The sequence below is a fragment of the Drosophila busckii genome, chromosome 2L, assembly GCF_011750605.1.
Source record: "Drosophila busckii strain San Diego stock center, stock number 13000-0081.31 chromosome 2L, ASM1175060v1, whole genome shotgun sequence".
In the NCBI taxonomy this organism is placed as follows: domain Eukaryota; kingdom Metazoa; phylum Arthropoda; class Insecta; order Diptera; family Drosophilidae; genus Drosophila; species Drosophila busckii.
Genome location: NC_046604.1, coordinates 1,801,238 through 1,818,976, shown reverse-complemented (window position 1 = coordinate 1,818,976; position 17,739 = coordinate 1,801,238). Strand labels below are relative to the sequence as shown.

The window sequence follows — 17,739 nt, the reverse complement described above, 5'->3', positions numbered from 1 at the left end:
GCAGTTTGCTTCTTTTTTTTTTGTTTTGTTTTGTTGTTGGTTGGTGAGTAAAACGTACAAGTTTCTGAACTTTCTCAATTTTCTTGAGCAATTCCTTTTCGCGGTTCTGCTCGGCGGTGAACAATTTGTTTTCAATAATGCGCGCTTTCTCCTCGAGCTTTTGATTTTCCAATTGATTGACCTGCGATTTGATTTCAGCAATTTTGATTGTGTTCTAAATGAGAAAAACAAACATATGAACAAATCAACAAACTATATACAATATGTAGTTTTGAATGAAGAAGACAGACATAAGCTATAAATGATTGGTTAGCAACGCAACGCAACTAAAGCTAAGGCTACAAAGAGTTGTTAGTTGGACTTACGTGCTCCTTGAGACGATCCAACATCTTCTTAATGTTCTCATCACGCAAGGCCTGAGCGGTCTTCAATTTCTCCTCAATGGCCTTTTGCTCATTGGCCTTCTGCTGCTCCAAAGTCTCGCGCGTTTTCTCAATCTCCTGAGCATGAATCTAATAGAGCAAGCAAAGAGTTAGAAAAAATAAAATTAATGAATTGCAAGGTAGCAACCTTTAGCTTCTCCTTCATATCGCTGATAATCGCCTCACGCTTCTCCACATGAGTCTCCATTTTGCTCTCCAGCTGCTCCTTGGTCTGAGTGATGAACTCATTTGTAATCTCATCCTTTTTGCGTGTAGCCTCCTCAACCTTGGCCAGCTTAATCGAAATCTCAGCCATCTTTCTGGCCTCCAAAGACTGCAAATGCAAATTAACAAAACATGCCCACTAAACTTAACGCATTCTGTACTCACCACACGTCGCTCCTCGGCTGCCTTGAGCTTCTGCTCAATTTCCTCAGCGCTCACATTCTTGCCCGGAGTGACGGGGCGCTTGGGCACTGCCACATTGGGTGCCGGCTCGGCCAGTATGACCTCATAGCTCAAACCGCCGCGCGACTTCTCCTGGCAGCGAATCTCAGTGGCTGCAAAGCAAACCAGATATGGTGCACCCCGGTTAGTAATTCGATATATATACGTGTATGGTATGCAATTTATGTGTGGTGTGGGGGGGTGTGTTGCAAATAGTTTGGGGTAATTTCACCCCTAAGCAGATGACGTCACTTTACACTTTATCAACAGCACAGCAGCCACCAGCAGAGCAACATCGTCGCCGCCAGCACAAGCAGCAGCACCAGCAGCAGCTTGCTGCATACTTTGATTGCAATCGATAATACATTTTTTGCAATACATTAACTCTTGGCCCGCCTGCGGTTTTGCACATTTTCTTTATTTTTTAAGTTCAACTTTGATTAATGGGCAGGCGCCGTTGCATTCAACGCGCATTTTCACACTTTTCATATGCCATGCATCATATTAAGTATACGCGCAAAAATGCACAAGGACATGGCAACAGAAAATAAACGACAACAGCAGCAGCAAAAGTAATCCCTTAACAATTGCAATATAAAAATTCACCAAAAAGTTCATTTTATAAGTGCAAATGAAATATTTATGCGAAATAATAAAGCAAACAATTTTTAATCACAAGAGAGATCACAAAGCAAGAATTCAAATAAATGAAGCGAAGAAAAGCATAAAATATTTAAAATTTATTATAACAAAAGATGAAAATGATTTGAAAGAAAATGTTCGAAGCAACTAATAAAGTTTACTATAAAATGCACAACAATTTAATTGAAGAAGATATCAATAAAAAAATAATTGTAAGAAAATGGAAAAGCATAAAAATATATTATTAAAGTTATTAATTGTAGAATATACGACAATCAATTTTTAAATGTTTCAGACATTCTCAACTTTTGCATCGTATATATATTTTCAGACTTGAATTTTCTTCAATATATGTACGTCTGTTTAATAAATGAAAGATAAAGCCAAAAATGTTGTCATTGATTTTGAAATAAAAAGATTAAGACAACTGATATGTATAGGAGCATTATATTTTGCCTTCAAACTAACCCCACAAATAAATAATCTCCATAAATTCTCACCCTGGTGTACCACACACACAAATATATCAATGTATGTATCTGTAGCAAGCAATCTGAGAAACCCCACAACAAAAAGTCACCCACATAAGAATTGCAAATGTAAGCGAAACATAACAAGCTGAACAGAAGTACAAGAGTGTGGGACGGGGGCAGGAGCGGGCGGAGGGCCAATCACAAACTGGACAGCTGACTACAGCTCGAGCCTAAACAGAGAAAACTGAAGCTCAAATGAAGTGGAAAATTTGTTGTGACAACAACAAACGACGCGAAAAAGTCAAAGGAAATGCTGATGATATTTGTTGACACATAATTTGCCTTGCTTAGAAGTCAATCACAATCAAAATCAGAACGAAATAACTTTAAGGGGGGCGGTGTTGTTGCCACCTTTACTTTGGAGCAGCTGCTGCTGCTGCTGCTGAAGCGATTTGCATGATGGGCGAACCCTTTTAAGTTGGCAAGCAATTTGCTAAAGTGGCAAAGGAGCGAAGCGAAGCGCTTAGCACGTTCTGCCGCTCCATTAAGCTTACTTACATTTCTCATGCCAAGCCAGCGCCATTTGCTTGAGTATGGCCAACAGAGCGGGCGCATCCGCATGGCTCTGATGCTGGACCACAATATGCAGCTGCAGCGTCTCGGCGGTGAAGCCACGCTCCAGGCAAAAGGCGCACTTGTAGCTCTGAGGCGCCTCGCCGCACACATCGAGCTGCTCGCCCGAGAAGTACAGCTCGAAATACAATTGATTGAATATGACTTTCATGGGATGATAGTACTTGTGCCCTGGCGTGTGGTCGTTTGGCGTTGGCGTTGGCTTCATGCTGCTCTCCGCATCATAACAATTGCCACAATAGGTCACAGCGGCGCCACAGACAACGCACTCGTAACGGCCGACCCAGTTCGCCCTCAGCGGCACAGCCCCAGACACTTGCTATGCATCGGCTTAAGGACTTGAGCGTTGATATCAAAGACAAATGACTCTTGGAAAATAACTTTTCAAACTAATATATTTTATAGACTTTTCTTTCTGATACGCTCTATAGACTGAACACAGAATATGAACAATGAAATTCGAAACGAGAGCTGACGTTACTTTCAAACAGCGCTGCCAACTTGATTCAAAAAAAAAAAAGTTGCAAGCTCAAGTTGAAAATGGTACAAAGGGAAATTTTACTTCTCAATAAGAAAGAGAGAGAGTGAGAAGAGAATTCGCTTGCTCATTAGCCAACACTATCGAAACTTTATGCTTTATTTATATCTATTAGAAAAGCAAAGCAAAGCCTTTGGAAATTGTATTTCTATTCAAGATTGAGAGCTGAGCTTACATGTGAGACAGCGCTGCCAACTTGATGCAAAAAAATGATTGAGAGTAGAATAGCCTTGTGTCATAAGCAGTCGCAGACTTCACTTTTTCCACATTTACACTCCAGCTTTTTTCCTTTCTCCGAGTTAGCCTTTTTCCATGATCAAAAGTTGGCAGTCATAAGAGAGAAGAGCACACTTTGCTTTGAACATAACCTCTAAAATGCTAATCTCAAAGCAAGATGAGAGCGAACACACTAGAGCACGCTTTGCTTTAAGCTCAATGCAATTATGTTACGTTACTCAACACTGATCGAGCATAGTTTATTATGTTTAAACAATTCGCTTAATAACCATAAATGTGATCAATTTCGCTGATCAGCATGGCAATTGTCGAATCTGATGTTTCACTTTCCGAAGCATCTTCATACTCTTCCTCTTCCTCCAGCTCCTCGCCAGCCGATTCACCCAGTTCTATTTCCTGCTGCTCAGCTGGCTGCTCTGTTGAGGGCTTAACAATGCTGCGTTCTTCACTCTTAACGCTGGCGGCACTGCCATCATCTGTATCGCCATCAGCATCGAATTTCAGGTTCACCATGGGTTCGTTTGAGCACTGCAAGAGACAATCGGGTAGAGCTGGGGCCAAGCTGCCGCCGGAGCGCTTTTTGGCAGCAAACTCGCTAAGCCAATTGTTGTAGTTGTCCAGGCCTCTATAGAAGCGATCCATTAGATCTGAGGCGGGCTTTATAGCAGCAACAGCAGCAGCAAGCCGGCAGCAGTTGGCGGCTCTGCAGCAAGTTGCGCTTTGGCAGCTGCTAGGCTGAGCTTTGGCTTAGGCTGTAGCTGCAGTTTGTTTGGCTGCAGCTTAATTTGCAGCAGCTGCGCATCTGAGAGCATGGAGCAGAGTAAAGCTTCAATGAAGCAGCGACGTGAGTTCGCTGCCTGCGGCTTAGTCAATTGTGCTGCTGGTTGCTGCTGCTGCTGCTGTCGAAATTGCAGGCATAGAAATCTGTGCAGTGGCTCAGCTGATTGCTCAGCTGGCAACGCTGCCGTCTGTTGCTGCTGCTGCTGCTGCGGCATGCCACAAGCTACATCAGCATAGTTGTAGTTGTTAAACAGCTGATTGTTGGCATGCAGCTGCTGATGCGCTGCATAGTAGTTGGCCCAAGCTTCCTCAGCATTGCGACAACGCACTGCCAAGTTTTGACTTTGTGGCATGGAGACGCTGGATCTGGGCAGACGAATGCTTAACTTTTGAGGGCGCAACGATGTGCCAAGTGGACGTACCACAGCTGTTTGCTGCTGCTGCTGCTGCAGCAGACTCGTGTGGATATTCATGCGATCCTGATAGCTCAAATGCTGTGCGCCATTGGCTGTCCACTCGGTGAGCACATTGAGTGCACGCTGCTCCAGCAGCGCCTCTCGCCGCAGTCGCGTTTGCTGCAGTGCATCGCGAAAGTTGACGCTCGTATCCAGCAGCGAGGAGGAGGAGGAGGAGCCTTGCAGCTGCCGCAATTGCCACTGACGCTGCAGCGAAATATCGCCCAGCGCTGGAGTTGCGCCATTGACGGCGCGCATAGCCGAGCCATAGGCCTCATAGCGCGCATAGAGTATGCGAAAGTAATCATTGAAATCCGCATGCGTGCGATGCTCGTGATTGAGATGCTTGTACAGCTGTATGCTGGTCAAGCCGCAGATCTCGCAGAGCGCGCACTTGAAGCTCTGCGGCGCATTGGCCTCCACATAATCCTCGCCAGCAAAGTACAGCTCGTACTCCTTGCGCGTATAGTGCACATCTAAGGGATGAAAATACTTGTGCTGCCGCATTTGTGGCAAGGGCTCGCCCGCATCGTAGCAGCGGCCACACAGCTGATACTCCAGGCACACCCAGCAGCTGTAGCGACGTCCCACAAAGTTGCCCCGCTTGCACTTGCAGCAAACGTAGCCATTGTGCCGATCCACCAGATGATTGGCAGCAGCCATTGCTATAGTTTAGTTACAAAATTAAGACCACAACCTATGGCAGGTTTTTTAATTTACTCACTTTTTAATTAATAATTAATAAACAGCTGCTGCTTGTGGCTTTTGTTTTCTTTCAATTCGCAAGCTCAGCTGACGAGCACAATGCACTTCTCACTTTTTTCTTGCTCCACGTTTTGCAGGCGCTGCCAACTCGCAAAATAATTACAACTTTTTGTTTATTGTTCGTGCTTTTTGTTATTTATATTTTTCAGTTGAGATTTATTTATTTTACTTGCTCGCTAGTTATTGTTTTACACAGCTCGCTCCACTTTATTTGTTGCTGCTTGATTGGCAATTGTTCAAACCCAAACTCATAGTTTGCTTTGATTAATAAAATACACAAAGCTTGCTTTGAATAACAAAATGTTGAGCCTGCTAAATTTGTTATAAACTTTTTATTTTAGAAAAAACAGAGTTCAGCGTTTGCTTTGGCACAGTGGTGAGCAAACATAAGCTGCTCGATTATTATTTCGATTATTTTCAATGCATCGATAAATGCTTCCAAACTCGTTTTATTCAGGAAAGAATTGAAAAGTCAAATATGCATTGCTAAACAAAATATGAGAACAGAATTCAAATTTAAGCCAGCTGTAGTTCAACTCAACTCTTGCTTCCAGCCCTGCAGCTGAAGCTAGCGATCGTTAATAGAGATGGGAGCACAACTTTTCGGAAGCCTAAGCAAACAGTCAGACACGTTCAAAAAGTAACGATTTTAATTATAATCGATTAATTAAGTTAAAAGTAAAAATAAAAGTTATGAGTAAATAATAATAATAAAGCATTCAAAACTAATTCAGTCTGAAATTGAGGCTAAATTTAAGCCAAATATCGTTCACTTAACCAGCTCTTCTTCCCAATTAAGATTCTAATTTTAAAATGGTCATAACTTTAGATAAACAGTGTTGCTAAATGTTTTTGTAAACAGTTGTTTGCAGTATTCATTGCACTCTATGCCCATAAGCAACAATTTAAAAGTTGCTGACGCTAAAAATTCTGCAACTATTTAGGGCAGCATGTGAACAGCTGTGGGAAGCTGGGGTGTGTGTGTGTGTGTGTGCGTGTGTTGTGTCTGTGTGTTTAGTCATTAATTATCGATAAGATATGGGCTAAGTTTGCTGTAAAATGCAGCTAACATAAAAAGTTGACCTCAATTAAAATAAATGAAAAAATTGTTGGCCCTTTGCTAAGTTTGCAGTTTGTTTTCTATCTGAGTGTTGAAAACAGCGCTGTTGACATATTAAGCTTTTAATTAGAAAATAAAATAGGTTTATACACTCACGTTAAATGTTGCTTTGGAATTTGCTATAAATTGCAAAATGATTTTAATTGAAGTAAGCTGACAAAGTGTTGATGACATGATTTACATTAATTACAAAACCCACACACACACACATTGAAGCCTTTTGGGCATCATGTTGACCCAAAGCCTCGCCCTAAAATCTGCTTATGACAGCTGAAGCGATTTGTCAGTTGTGTGTGGGCTCAGCTGAAAGCTGATTTGAGTCCTCTTGCCTGGCCTTGCAAAAAGCCAAAGGGCAAATCACCAAATACACGCCCACACACACACATACATACAAATAAAGTCATGCCCAGAGATACTCAATTACATACACCTAAATGGACCACAAACAAAAAAAAAACAAAGAAATAAAATTAAAGAGTGCTGCGAGCCAAAGGATTTAATGGCTTTGTTAATAACAGAGGTTTGAATTGACCAATTAGACACATGAATGATCTGAAATGGACACGCATACATGTGTAACAATTGAATAAAATATTACGTTTTAAATTTGTGCTCTAGCACTATCGATACAATCGATAACTTATATGACTTCTTATACTCTGATTTAAGTACGCTTTAATTATTTACAATTTATTTTATTGTATAATTCGTTTAAGCTTTCACTCTCAATAGCAATAGTTGTTATCGATACTATCGATATACGCCGCAACATGTAACTGCTCATTTAATTGAAGTTTTAAATATGCTATACGCTTTTAATTAATTACAATTCTTTTATAAATTCGCTTAAGATTCCCTAAAGCTCTCATTCTTATTTGATTTATTATGAATAGTTCTGAGCGATACCATCGATATACACAACCAAGCTGCGTCGTATACTTGCACACAATTAAAGCTTTATACAATTGTTGCAACTGAATAAAGCGTTAATTTTTAAACACTGTATTGTTTTTTATAGCCTTACTCAACAACAACTGTGTTTATCGATACTATCGATATGCATAGCAGCTTGTAGCTCGCAATTTAAGTTTTAAATAAACTTAACGCGTTCAATTACAATTCTACAGCAAAATGCGCTTAAGCATCTCATTTATTTCATTAAAAACTCTACTCAGTTTTGCTTTTAGTGCTAATAGTTGCACTCAGCTGATGAGTTTTAGCGTATCTTGCAAACATTTGCCCGAAAATGTAACAATTTCAGCAAAAACTTTTATTACCAACACCAACAATAAAGCAGCAGAAGAAGCAGCAGCAGCCAGAGCGCCTTTGCTCGTAATAGCTTTATCTCAATAATTATTACCACTCAGCAGAAGCTGCGGCACACAAAAAACAATGAATATGTACATGTATGCGTGTGTGTGTGTGTGTGTGTGTGTGAAGGCCATGAAATATCCATAAGTTTTTTGCTGTGCTATGCATAAAAGCATTTTAATTTGCATTTAATTAAATTATATGTTGACTCGCATGGCCTGAGAGCCAGCCAGACACACAGACACATGTAACTTCTTGGCAGCAGAGCAGCAGACGTAGAGAGTAGGGTGTGTCATGCATGTCAATTAACAAATAATTGGCGAGACATTTTTTGTCGCCAAAATTCAATTACAGAAATTCCTTTTCAAGTTTGCAGACTCCACTGACAGTTGAGTTTGGAGCGTTAATTGCAGCAAAGGGCGTAACTTTTTGTCTATTGTTACTTACAGCTTGAATTGATGGCCACCATTTTTATAAATTTTTTATTTTTGACAACTCGCGTAGCTGTTGACGCGCAGAAATTCGCTAACCAACTGAACTGAGTGAGTGACTGACTGATGTTGCCCAAAGCGACAAACAGAGCAAATGCGACAAAAAGGCAAAAAGCATAGAAAGCCGTTTAGGCTAACATACATGCAATGTATGTTTGTAGTTTTAATTTTTGTCGTGCTGCATAGTTTTTGGCAAGCGGCTGCAAAAAGGGGCAAGTCGTGTCTGTGTGCCTCTAATTTGCTTTGGACTGACCGAGCAGCTGATGAGTCAGTTCAGTTCAGCAAAACTTTGGCGCATAAATTTTATAAACTAAAAACTTGCATATAGCGATAAAAGAAGTTACTCTACAGACTTTCCAAAAATTCTGAAATTTGCTCTGCCACGCCCCTTGGATTAATGCCATTGTAAGCCTTGCAGCTTTTGCCTGTCTGGGCCGCATAACCTTTTTGCACACAGTACGTGACTTGCAGCCACTTGTCATTGATTGGCTTGCCACAAGCAAAGCGAGGCGGCGGCAAAAACTACATCACACATACGACATGTTGCACGTGGGAAATGGCCACAAACCCGAACTGGCAGTAAACAGCAGCTAAAAGCTGCAAAGCTGCTGGCAAAGAAAAAATGCTGCTGCTTTTAATGGATTTGCCGCTTTCGCTGAGCGACTTTTTTTTCTGTGTTGAGTCGTAAACTCTGCTGCTGTCGATGATTCATTGAGTGCAAATGCGCGTTTGTTTTTTCAGCTTACGCGTGTGGCAGACAAATTGACAATCAATTGGGCTTGAGTAACTTACCTGTAAAGAAACAGAGAGAGAAGACAATTAGTTATGAAAATATTTTGATATGCAAAATGTTACTTAATGCTTAATGCTGTTTGCCAGCTGCTGCACTTAAGCTAATAAAACATATTTATATTTTTGCAGCTGCAACATTTGCTGCAGTTTTGAAGTGCGAAAGTAACGGCAAACTTTTAAGCACAATGCAGGCAAAGATAACAAAATAACCAAGACAGCGCGCAAAAGTAGGCAACAAAAAATAGGAACAACTCTCAAAAGAAACCAAAATGTGGCACTTGGGACTTGTTCAAACTAAAGTTACAGACAGTTTGGATAAAAAGTTCGCTCACACTTGCGCTCTATGCAAAAAAAAAAACGAGACTGCAAAATGTAAAATTGCAATATTGTTGCAACTAACTTGAATTAAGTTTAACTATTTGTTAGCATATTAAATATAGCATTACATATTTTTAATAAATACTGCTGATCATAAGAGTAGCTGCTATGAGCAGGAAACTAACGTGACAGTAAGCAATAAATGTAAATTAATTTACTAAATAATAATAATAATTAACTAACCTGGCCTAGCATTTAGATTAGTTTGTTATAACAGCATAATTAAATATTCAAACATAAAATACTAAACTTAGTTATTAACTGCTGTTGCTTGTTGACTATTAAATTTAATAACAATGCCTGCAGCTTAATTTCTACTAATGTCATTTGCTGGCCAATTACGTAAGCAAATGTTGAGCTGCACGTGCTGCACAGAAATTGTTCCACTGTATCGGGTCTCGTATCTGCTGTTGGCATGTCCAACTGTGCGCAACGTCGTCGCCAAATGAAGCCTGGCGCCTTGGGCCAGACAGGCAGGCAAAGTGGACCCAGTGCCTCCTGCTCTTGCATACGAATTTACTATATATATATAGCATGATATGGTGTGCTAAGTAGCCGACAAGCTATCGCATTACAGCAACTGCAAATGACGCAGTGTCGTGACGTGTTTATTTTATTTTCGCGATACGGCAAAAGCAGCGCAACTTGCTCGGCTTGGTAAATGACCCGACCCAAGCAGAGAACTCAAGTCTGTAGTTTATCACCTTGGAAATGCAACTAACCTGCCGACCAACTATATATCGAGCTGTTTTTATAGCAAAGGCTACTGCACTATTGATTTTGTTGTTGATTGATTTTGTTGTTGCTGTAATTGTAAAGCAGTTTACATTTGGTGTTATTTTTACTGCTGCTAAGCGTCTAAGGAAAGTTCCGCAAGAGGTCAACCCGGTTGTTAGCACAAGTCAATAAACTTTTAGCTTGGGAAACACAACAAGCGGCGCTGCCTGTGGTTGCAGACATTTAGTGCACACTGTACTATGCAGGAATTTATAATTTTAGCAGCCATGGCAAATAAGCAAGATATGCAAAAATAATATGATAATAATAATAGCATAGTTCTCACTATACTAGGCACAGTTTTGAAGCAATTTATATTGCATATATGAGTTATAAGTTTACAAAACGTAGAAGAATAATTCTATTCTATTCTAATGCTGCGCGGTTTTTTGAATTGTCTTAGATCAAAACATATGTAGATCAGATCATAACTTTTTAAATTTTGTTTTAATAATTAATAATGGAAATTTATTTAAGCACAAACTGCAGATTATAAATTTTAAGAATAAAACAGGCGACATAGAAAAATTTACATTTTTTATAAAAGTGTGCAGAATTTTTTCTTTATTCGAATTTTGTATTGCTTAACATTCTGCGCAGATTAAAAAATTTAATTGAAATTTCTCACACTATATTCTATATTCAATTATAAGTTCTATGCCATAATAATTTTGCATATCAAATCATCAAATTTGAATGAAATATTACAATAGTTTTCATTATCTTACAGTTCAGTAATCTAACGCCGCTTCTTCTTTTATTATTTGCAGCTTCTGCTTTTAATTTTGCTTTGCATATTCGCTGCTTAAGCTTTCTTAAGCTTTTGCTTTCACATATTTTTATTTATCAATGCTTCACCGCCGGCGTCACATACAAAAATAATTACGTTTCTATTCTTTGTGCCACAGCAAGCGGCAAGCAAAGCCAAAGCAGAGCTGCGACGCTTCGTTCATTAAGCGCCAGTAAGTTTCAAGTGTGCTTTGGTTGCTGCTGCTGCTTCGCTTTGTTTTCGGATTTCGTTTTATGCAACACATGTGCGCAGTCAGCAATTATTTGGTGGCAGCTTCCAAAAGGGCGGGCGCGGCTGACACGCCCACAGCTTATGCTCGCGTGTGTTTGTGTGTGTATTGCATTTAAATGAAGCCAAAGCTAATAAAGTCACTTTAAATACTCTATATAAATTGAAAAGCTTTAACAGCTTGCTGTAACTAATGTACACTATTTTTTGCAGTGTATTTAATATAAGCAGACGCGGCCAGCATACGGGCCATACAAATGGCAAACGTTGAATTTTATTTTTCCCCTCACTCTTTTCTCTTTTTAGTATATGCGGGCTTTTTGTGTTGTTAACTGTAGCAAATAATAATAAACTTCCTTTTTGCACTTGACGCAGCTCTCGTCATTGCTTTTGTTATTGTTTTTTTTTTTTTGTTGCATGTGCGCTGTTTACTGTTGTTTGTTTGCTTTGCTCGCCTTTGTTCTTCAACTTTTTGGCTGCCCCTTTGCATAGCTAATTAGCTTCCGTGATTTGTTATGCATTCTTACTCAATGCCCAGCCCAGTTCACTTGCCTATCTTCTATATATTTTTTTGAATATATTCGCATACCTGAGAACGCTCTTTAAAGTTTAAATCGTTGGTTTGTTATGCCTGCTTGCATTTCTTTAGTAATACTATTTTTTAAATTTAAAAACATTGGCATAGAATTTGTGGAAAGTGCTTAAGCTGCTGCCATTAAAAATGCTTTGAAGTGGAAAAATGTTTCTTAGCTTAGACGCTTAACACTTAAAGACAGCAAAAGAAGCAAAGACTTAAATTCCAAATAATTAATTATAATTAGTATTTACTGCTGCTGCCGCAGAATTTCAAATCAACTTAAAAGCGACTCTACGACTTTGAACTGATTTTAGAGTTATGCTAAACATTTTAAAATATTTTTTAAAGTTATAATTACATCAAATATTTAACATATTTCGCTCCGCTTGCTTAGCTACTTTAATATTTTATTTTAGCTTTTAAATAAATTGCAGAAATTTCAAAATTCATGCTTGCTACTCACTTTAAAATTGGAATATAATAAATCCAATCTCCACATTACTTTCTATATATAAAATGAACTTGCTAACATTTTGAAAATATATATTTAACTGAATTAAATCTTTTAAGCTTTGCCTTGTATTCAACTAAACTACGCATTTTATTTTTAGAGACTCTTTTGCATTTGGTAACTCACAAAGCTTTTACTACTTGGCTATGAACAATTACCATTTTTGCACTTGACTGCGCTTAAAAGTAATTTACTCTCAACTCTATTCTATTTAAGTTAACAAGCCAGCAGCTACTACAAATTCACTTTAATCTGCTGCTGCTGTTGCTGCTGGCGCATAAGTAATTTCTATTTTATGCCAAGAGTCGTCTTGACAGTTAATCAGACGTCCAGTCGAGTTGAGTCGAGTCGAGTCTCGTCTGGGTCCAGGCACAGAGTTTTACACTTAACATATTCCCGCATGTTAGTTTAAAATTATGCTCGCCAGCAGACACAATGAGGTGGTGGAGTGGAGTGGGGTGTGGGGAGGTGTGAAATGTTGTGTCGTTGAAATGTCAGTGACATTTTTAATGCTTGCAGCTGCAACAGCAACAGCAACACTCTGTTTGTGGCTCTAGCTTGCCACTGTCTGTGGCATTAATGCGCATCCGCCTGCGCCGCTGCGACGTCATTCAAAATGCGCTGCTACAATGAAATTTTGTTGCTCTGCCGCTTCTCATTGCATTTAAGTTTTTGTTATACATCCAACCAGCACGGAGCCAGCCAGCCAGCCCCTCAGAGTTATTGTTGTTGTGTTGTTGTTATATACAACATGTCCTGCGCTGAGTATGATGTTTATCAGGCTGCAAAAAGCAATTGTTGCCACATGAAAGCATGATGCAAAAGAAATTCGCTATTGACATGCGGCAAATTCTACAGAGTGCCGAATTTGATAAAACCCTGCATTCCTAAAGGGGCAACAATACGATTCCAGATAACTTTCAATAGCTCACAGTAAATTGATAAATAAAAATAATTCATTTAAACTCGTATTAGAGTCCTTGATGTAAAACATATGTAATAATAAAACGTAAAAACACAATAATCTAATTACAAATCATTCGATCAAGTGATCTTTAGCTTTAGTTAAGCTAATATAGCAGAAAGCCAATATGAATTAAATTTAATTTAATTAGTTGTATTTATATATAAGTAAATGCAAGCTAATTTAGTACGCTGAATTAATCTTGCTGAATAATTATGCATTAATCAATTTATCAATTGATAGCAGATTAACTTTAACTGCTTCTTTACGCATCTATGAACATCTATGAATTGTGCGCATTTAAAACAAGCTAAATAACTGTTGTGCATGCACAGACAAGAAGCAGAAGTAGTCAATGGAAAAATTCGGCAGTCTGCGATCACGTGATAAGCGATAGGGCAGCAGGGCAGAGCACCTGAAAAAAAGTCTCCACTCCACTGGAGCTCTTATTGACAACTGAACTCAACCACGCTAAGCTGTCGCCTCGCTAAGGCCGAAGCTTGCACTCACGACTGCAACGAAGCTAATCGTGTGCGTCGCTGTCTTAGCGCGAGAGCAGCGCAGCTAAGCAACAGACGAAGCGCAGCTATGTATACGGCAACGCTCTCTCAACGAAGCTCCAGCGCGTGCGTCGCTGTCTTAGCGCGAAAGCAGCGCAGCTGAGCTACAGACGAAGCGCAGCTATGTATACGGCAACGCTCTCTCAACGAAGCTGCCTTAGCGCGAGAGCAGCGCTGCTGAGCGTGGGAGCCAGTGAGAGAGCACTTCAGTCTTAACTCCGGGCCTGAGTCTCAGGCAGACACTAAGACAAATCTAAGGGCGCTTTGTCTAAACAGCAAAGGTGGCGTGATCTACTTTAATAATTTTAAGCGGACCAACAGGCAATTTTTTCTGCTTGTTGCATTATTTTACTTTTATTGCAAACAATTGGCTATTAAGTTGTGATTATTATTACTGATCAACTATATATAATCATAAGTTTTAATCAATTAATAATGATTACTATAACAAATAATTTAAAACTTATGCGGCATTATTAACTAACAAATAACTTGGCACAACAAATCGCACTCTACTAGCTTAAATTATACTAGATAATTTTGTAGATAATGCTAACAATTATTAAACATTATTTAACAGCAATGCATAGGCAAATTTTTTGCAGTGTATATAACTTTTGCGTGTTACTGCGACAAACTAAGCTGCCAAAATATAAATGACAAGCCAACAATAGCCCTTTGCTGCTTTTGCATTTGTCCAGCTTTTATGGACGTTCAAATTAGTGCGTCACTATTGACAAGCCACCCCACAACCCCTACTCACTCACTCTTTCGTTCTCTGTCGCTGGCTTGAGGCAAATTTAGCAAGCATATCGTGTTTTGTGTCCACTTCGAACTAAGATTGTTTTATGGCCACAGGCTGTTTAGTTTATTAGCCGCCAACATGCAGGTACTAGTGTTAGTAGAACAGCCACCCCCAGCAGCGCACACACACACACACGCACACACTCTCGCTTGGGTTTGCGGCTAATTAAAACTACAGCGCTATGCTTAGCAACTGCGACAATGTGGCGCCTGCGTCTAAAGTCGCTTTTTGGCCCAAACTGACATTTGAGCTGCGACGAGCTAACGAGCTGCTGACAAGCTTTAATTAATGATGTGTAGGACTTTGATTACAAACGAAATGTGTGAAGAATTTGTCGCAAATGCTGAACGCTTGATTAATTGATGAATTGAAGCTCACTTTAACTAAAAATCAATGCAATAAATATTGCCTGGAATTTTAAGCTTTTGTTATAAAAAATAACTAAATTCTCCAGAGCTTTGCATAATTTAGTAAACACAACATGTGTGTGCGATTAAATTTTGAGTACTTGCAACAATTTTGTTAAGCTGCAGCACAAAAAAATAACAAGCATGCAATATTTTTTGTATTTTATGGCATAACAATAACATAATTCGCTTTAAAAGCAAAGCGCACACACACACAGACATTAATATTTTATCAAAGCACAACAGGGAGCTCAACAACAAAAGAGAGCGAGACTTTGCCACACTTCCAAATGCGGCAAGTGTGAAAATTATGCGTTCAATGAAAATATTTACACCCAGAGCAGAGCGGACGGAGCATTGAAATTCACAAGCCATGGGGCAGCCATGTGGCATGTGTGGCAAGCATGGCAAGCGGCTATTGGCCAGGCTAACAGCATGTGCTCTCGTCCAGAGTGTAAGCTTCTTTTAATCCTAGCGATGCTGCAGTATGCAAAGCAGCTGCAGACCACAATGAAACTTTTGTGGCTTGGCAAAGATTTTATTTCGAGCTGTGGGGCACTTGAATGCGCAATCAGAGGAGCGAAAGAGATAGGGACATATGCATGCGTTTTATGAGTGAGCTCTGTATAATAAAAATGGTCAGGGGCTCATAAATAAAATGTTAGCATACAATTGAGCGCTGCATGCAGCAAAGTCAGATAACCAAGCAACCAAACTACGCTCTACGCATTTTGCAGCCACATTTTATTTTAAGCCTTTTTTAGGTCAAACTGTTCCCACAAATTTATTATCAGCTGCAAAAGTTTGGCCGCTCTATTCACTGCTCGCTATCATTTGTTTAATGAACTTTGGTTTTTAATTTCATTTGTTGCATTTTATTAATACTTTTATCTTGTTAACGCAACAATGAACAGCAGAAATTTATGCAGCACTTAAATTATAATTAAATCAAAATATTATACAATTTGCGCATTTGTTTTTCAAGCAAGTCTAATTACTTTTAAACAAGCGCACATGATTTAAGCCTTTGGGGGCTTGCATTATTATAATTATTATATTTATAGCTTGCCTACAATTTGCGCAAAACATACAAAACATACAGTTTGTGCAAAATATTTGCCTACCGCCTTGTTTAACTTGCGCCAACATATTTGCTATGCAAATGATGACAGCCCAAAAAGCATTTATGATTAAACTGCTGCTGCATATGTCTGTGCGTCTGTGTGTGTGTGTGTGTGTGGGCGTTATCCCGATGTTATGCCAGCTCAAACACGAAAACTAAACAAGCCACCATTGCCCGCTGTCCATTATGTCTGTGTGTTTGTGTGTGTGTGTGTGTGTGTGTGTGTGTGTGTGAACATGGGAAGCATTTTAGCCAACAACTTGCTACATTTGTTTGGTTTTGAACTCAACTGCACAAATTTTCATAGCCGCCAGCTCTTGGCTCTGCTGCTCTGCCTACCGCAACTTGTTCATGCATAATTGGAGTTCTGTGTTGGCCAAAGTCTCTCACATGATACCTCAAAATTTGTATCAAACAATTATGGCCAGTTATTAAGCTATTGCTGTTAGCTATTGGAAATCGTTAAGTGCATAGCTTCGTAGCATATTTAAGATTTATTATTAATTAATCTGTTAGCTGCTTCAGCAACTTCTATTCAAAATCTTTTAATAACTGCAATAAATTGTGAAATTTATTTTACTTATATATAAAATATAAAAATATTTACTTTTTTTCATCCTTTTACGACTTTTTAGTAAGCAAATTCTATTCGAAATCTTTCAATAGTTATGAAATTTATTTTAATTATTTATTAACCTAATGCACTGATTAATTTTAATTTTTTTCGTTAAAAATCTTTTAATAAATATATATAGATATATAAAAAAAACCGTTTTTATTAGATTTAATATTAAACAATTTAAAAAAATATATTTTATAGTTAATATTTTCGTTTCGTTATAAATTTTGTTTTGCATTATTTTTTTATTTTCGTTAGCTCAACTTTTAATTAAGTTTTTGATTGATGTTAAACGAATTAAACTATAAGATTCTATCCATCCCCCAACTTTAAGCTCTGAAATTTTCTTGCAAGCACAGATTTTCTTTTCTTATCTGCTTTTGCCTTTGCGCTAAGCCAATTTGTTGACTCCTTGCTGCCATTTGTCTCTGTCTCAGCACAGACTGCAGTCAACTCTAGCCCTAACCCAACTTGCAACCTTTTGTTGCAACCACTAACATTGCCACAGCGATTTGTCATAATAAACCATATTTCACAATTTTTCGACCAGCGTAACTTTTTGCTATGCCAACAGTTTGTGGCAGTGTCAACTGTAGTTGATTTAGTTGCGCTGCCCTTTCCTTTTTTATCACTCACACACTTGTTTTTATTTATATTTGTTTGCTCTAACACTTTGGCAGCGTATCCGTTCATTTAATTGACTTGCTTCCGTTTTTAATTGCATTTCGTTGAAAGAGCGCGTAAGCACTTTAATTAAAGCAAATAAACAAAGTAATTAAAAATGCGCATACGCGTAATTGAAATGACAATTGTATACTTTTGATTATAAAAAAAACAATTTTCCCTTTGCATGAAAAATTATAATATGTGCGCGCATTCTGTTTATTAATTTTT

The 17,739-nt window shown here is 38.7% G+C and overlaps 2 protein-coding genes across 7 annotated transcripts in view; both read right to left on the bottom strand.

Moving 5' to 3' along the window:
• Nucleotides 1-17,739, bottom strand: part of LOC108607872 (stathmin) — a 50,976-nt gene that overhangs the window by 454 nt on the left and 32,783 nt on the right. For 2 of the 6 annotated variants that reach the window (XM_017998970.1, XM_017998969.1), the window contains 4 exons: nucleotides 813-982; nucleotides 571-756; nucleotides 366-512; nucleotides 59-214 (listed from right to left, as the gene is read on the bottom strand). In XM_017998970.1, coding sequence (XP_017854459.1) covers nucleotides 59-214; nucleotides 366-512; nucleotides 571-756; nucleotides 813-982 — 659 coding nt within the window. Of the gene's footprint in view, nucleotides 1-58; nucleotides 215-365; nucleotides 513-570; nucleotides 757-812; nucleotides 983-2,542; nucleotides 3,017-8,270; nucleotides 8,308-17,739 lie in introns of those variants that run through there. The other 4 variants (XM_017998971.2, XM_017998967.2, XM_017998968.2 and 1 more) reach the window with 4 other exon arrangements.
• On the bottom strand, nucleotides 3,597-5,641 carry LOC108607874 (E3 ubiquitin-protein ligase KCMF1). The gene is made up of 2 exons (XM_017998974.2): nucleotides 5,352-5,641; nucleotides 3,597-5,292 (listed from the first exon to the last, which is right to left on the bottom strand). Exon 2 carries the CDS (start codon nucleotides 5,288-5,290, stop codon nucleotides 4,052-4,054), a length of 1,239 nt encoding a protein of 412 aa, XP_017854463.2. The 5' UTR covers nucleotides 5,291-5,292; nucleotides 5,352-5,641; the 3' UTR covers nucleotides 3,597-4,051.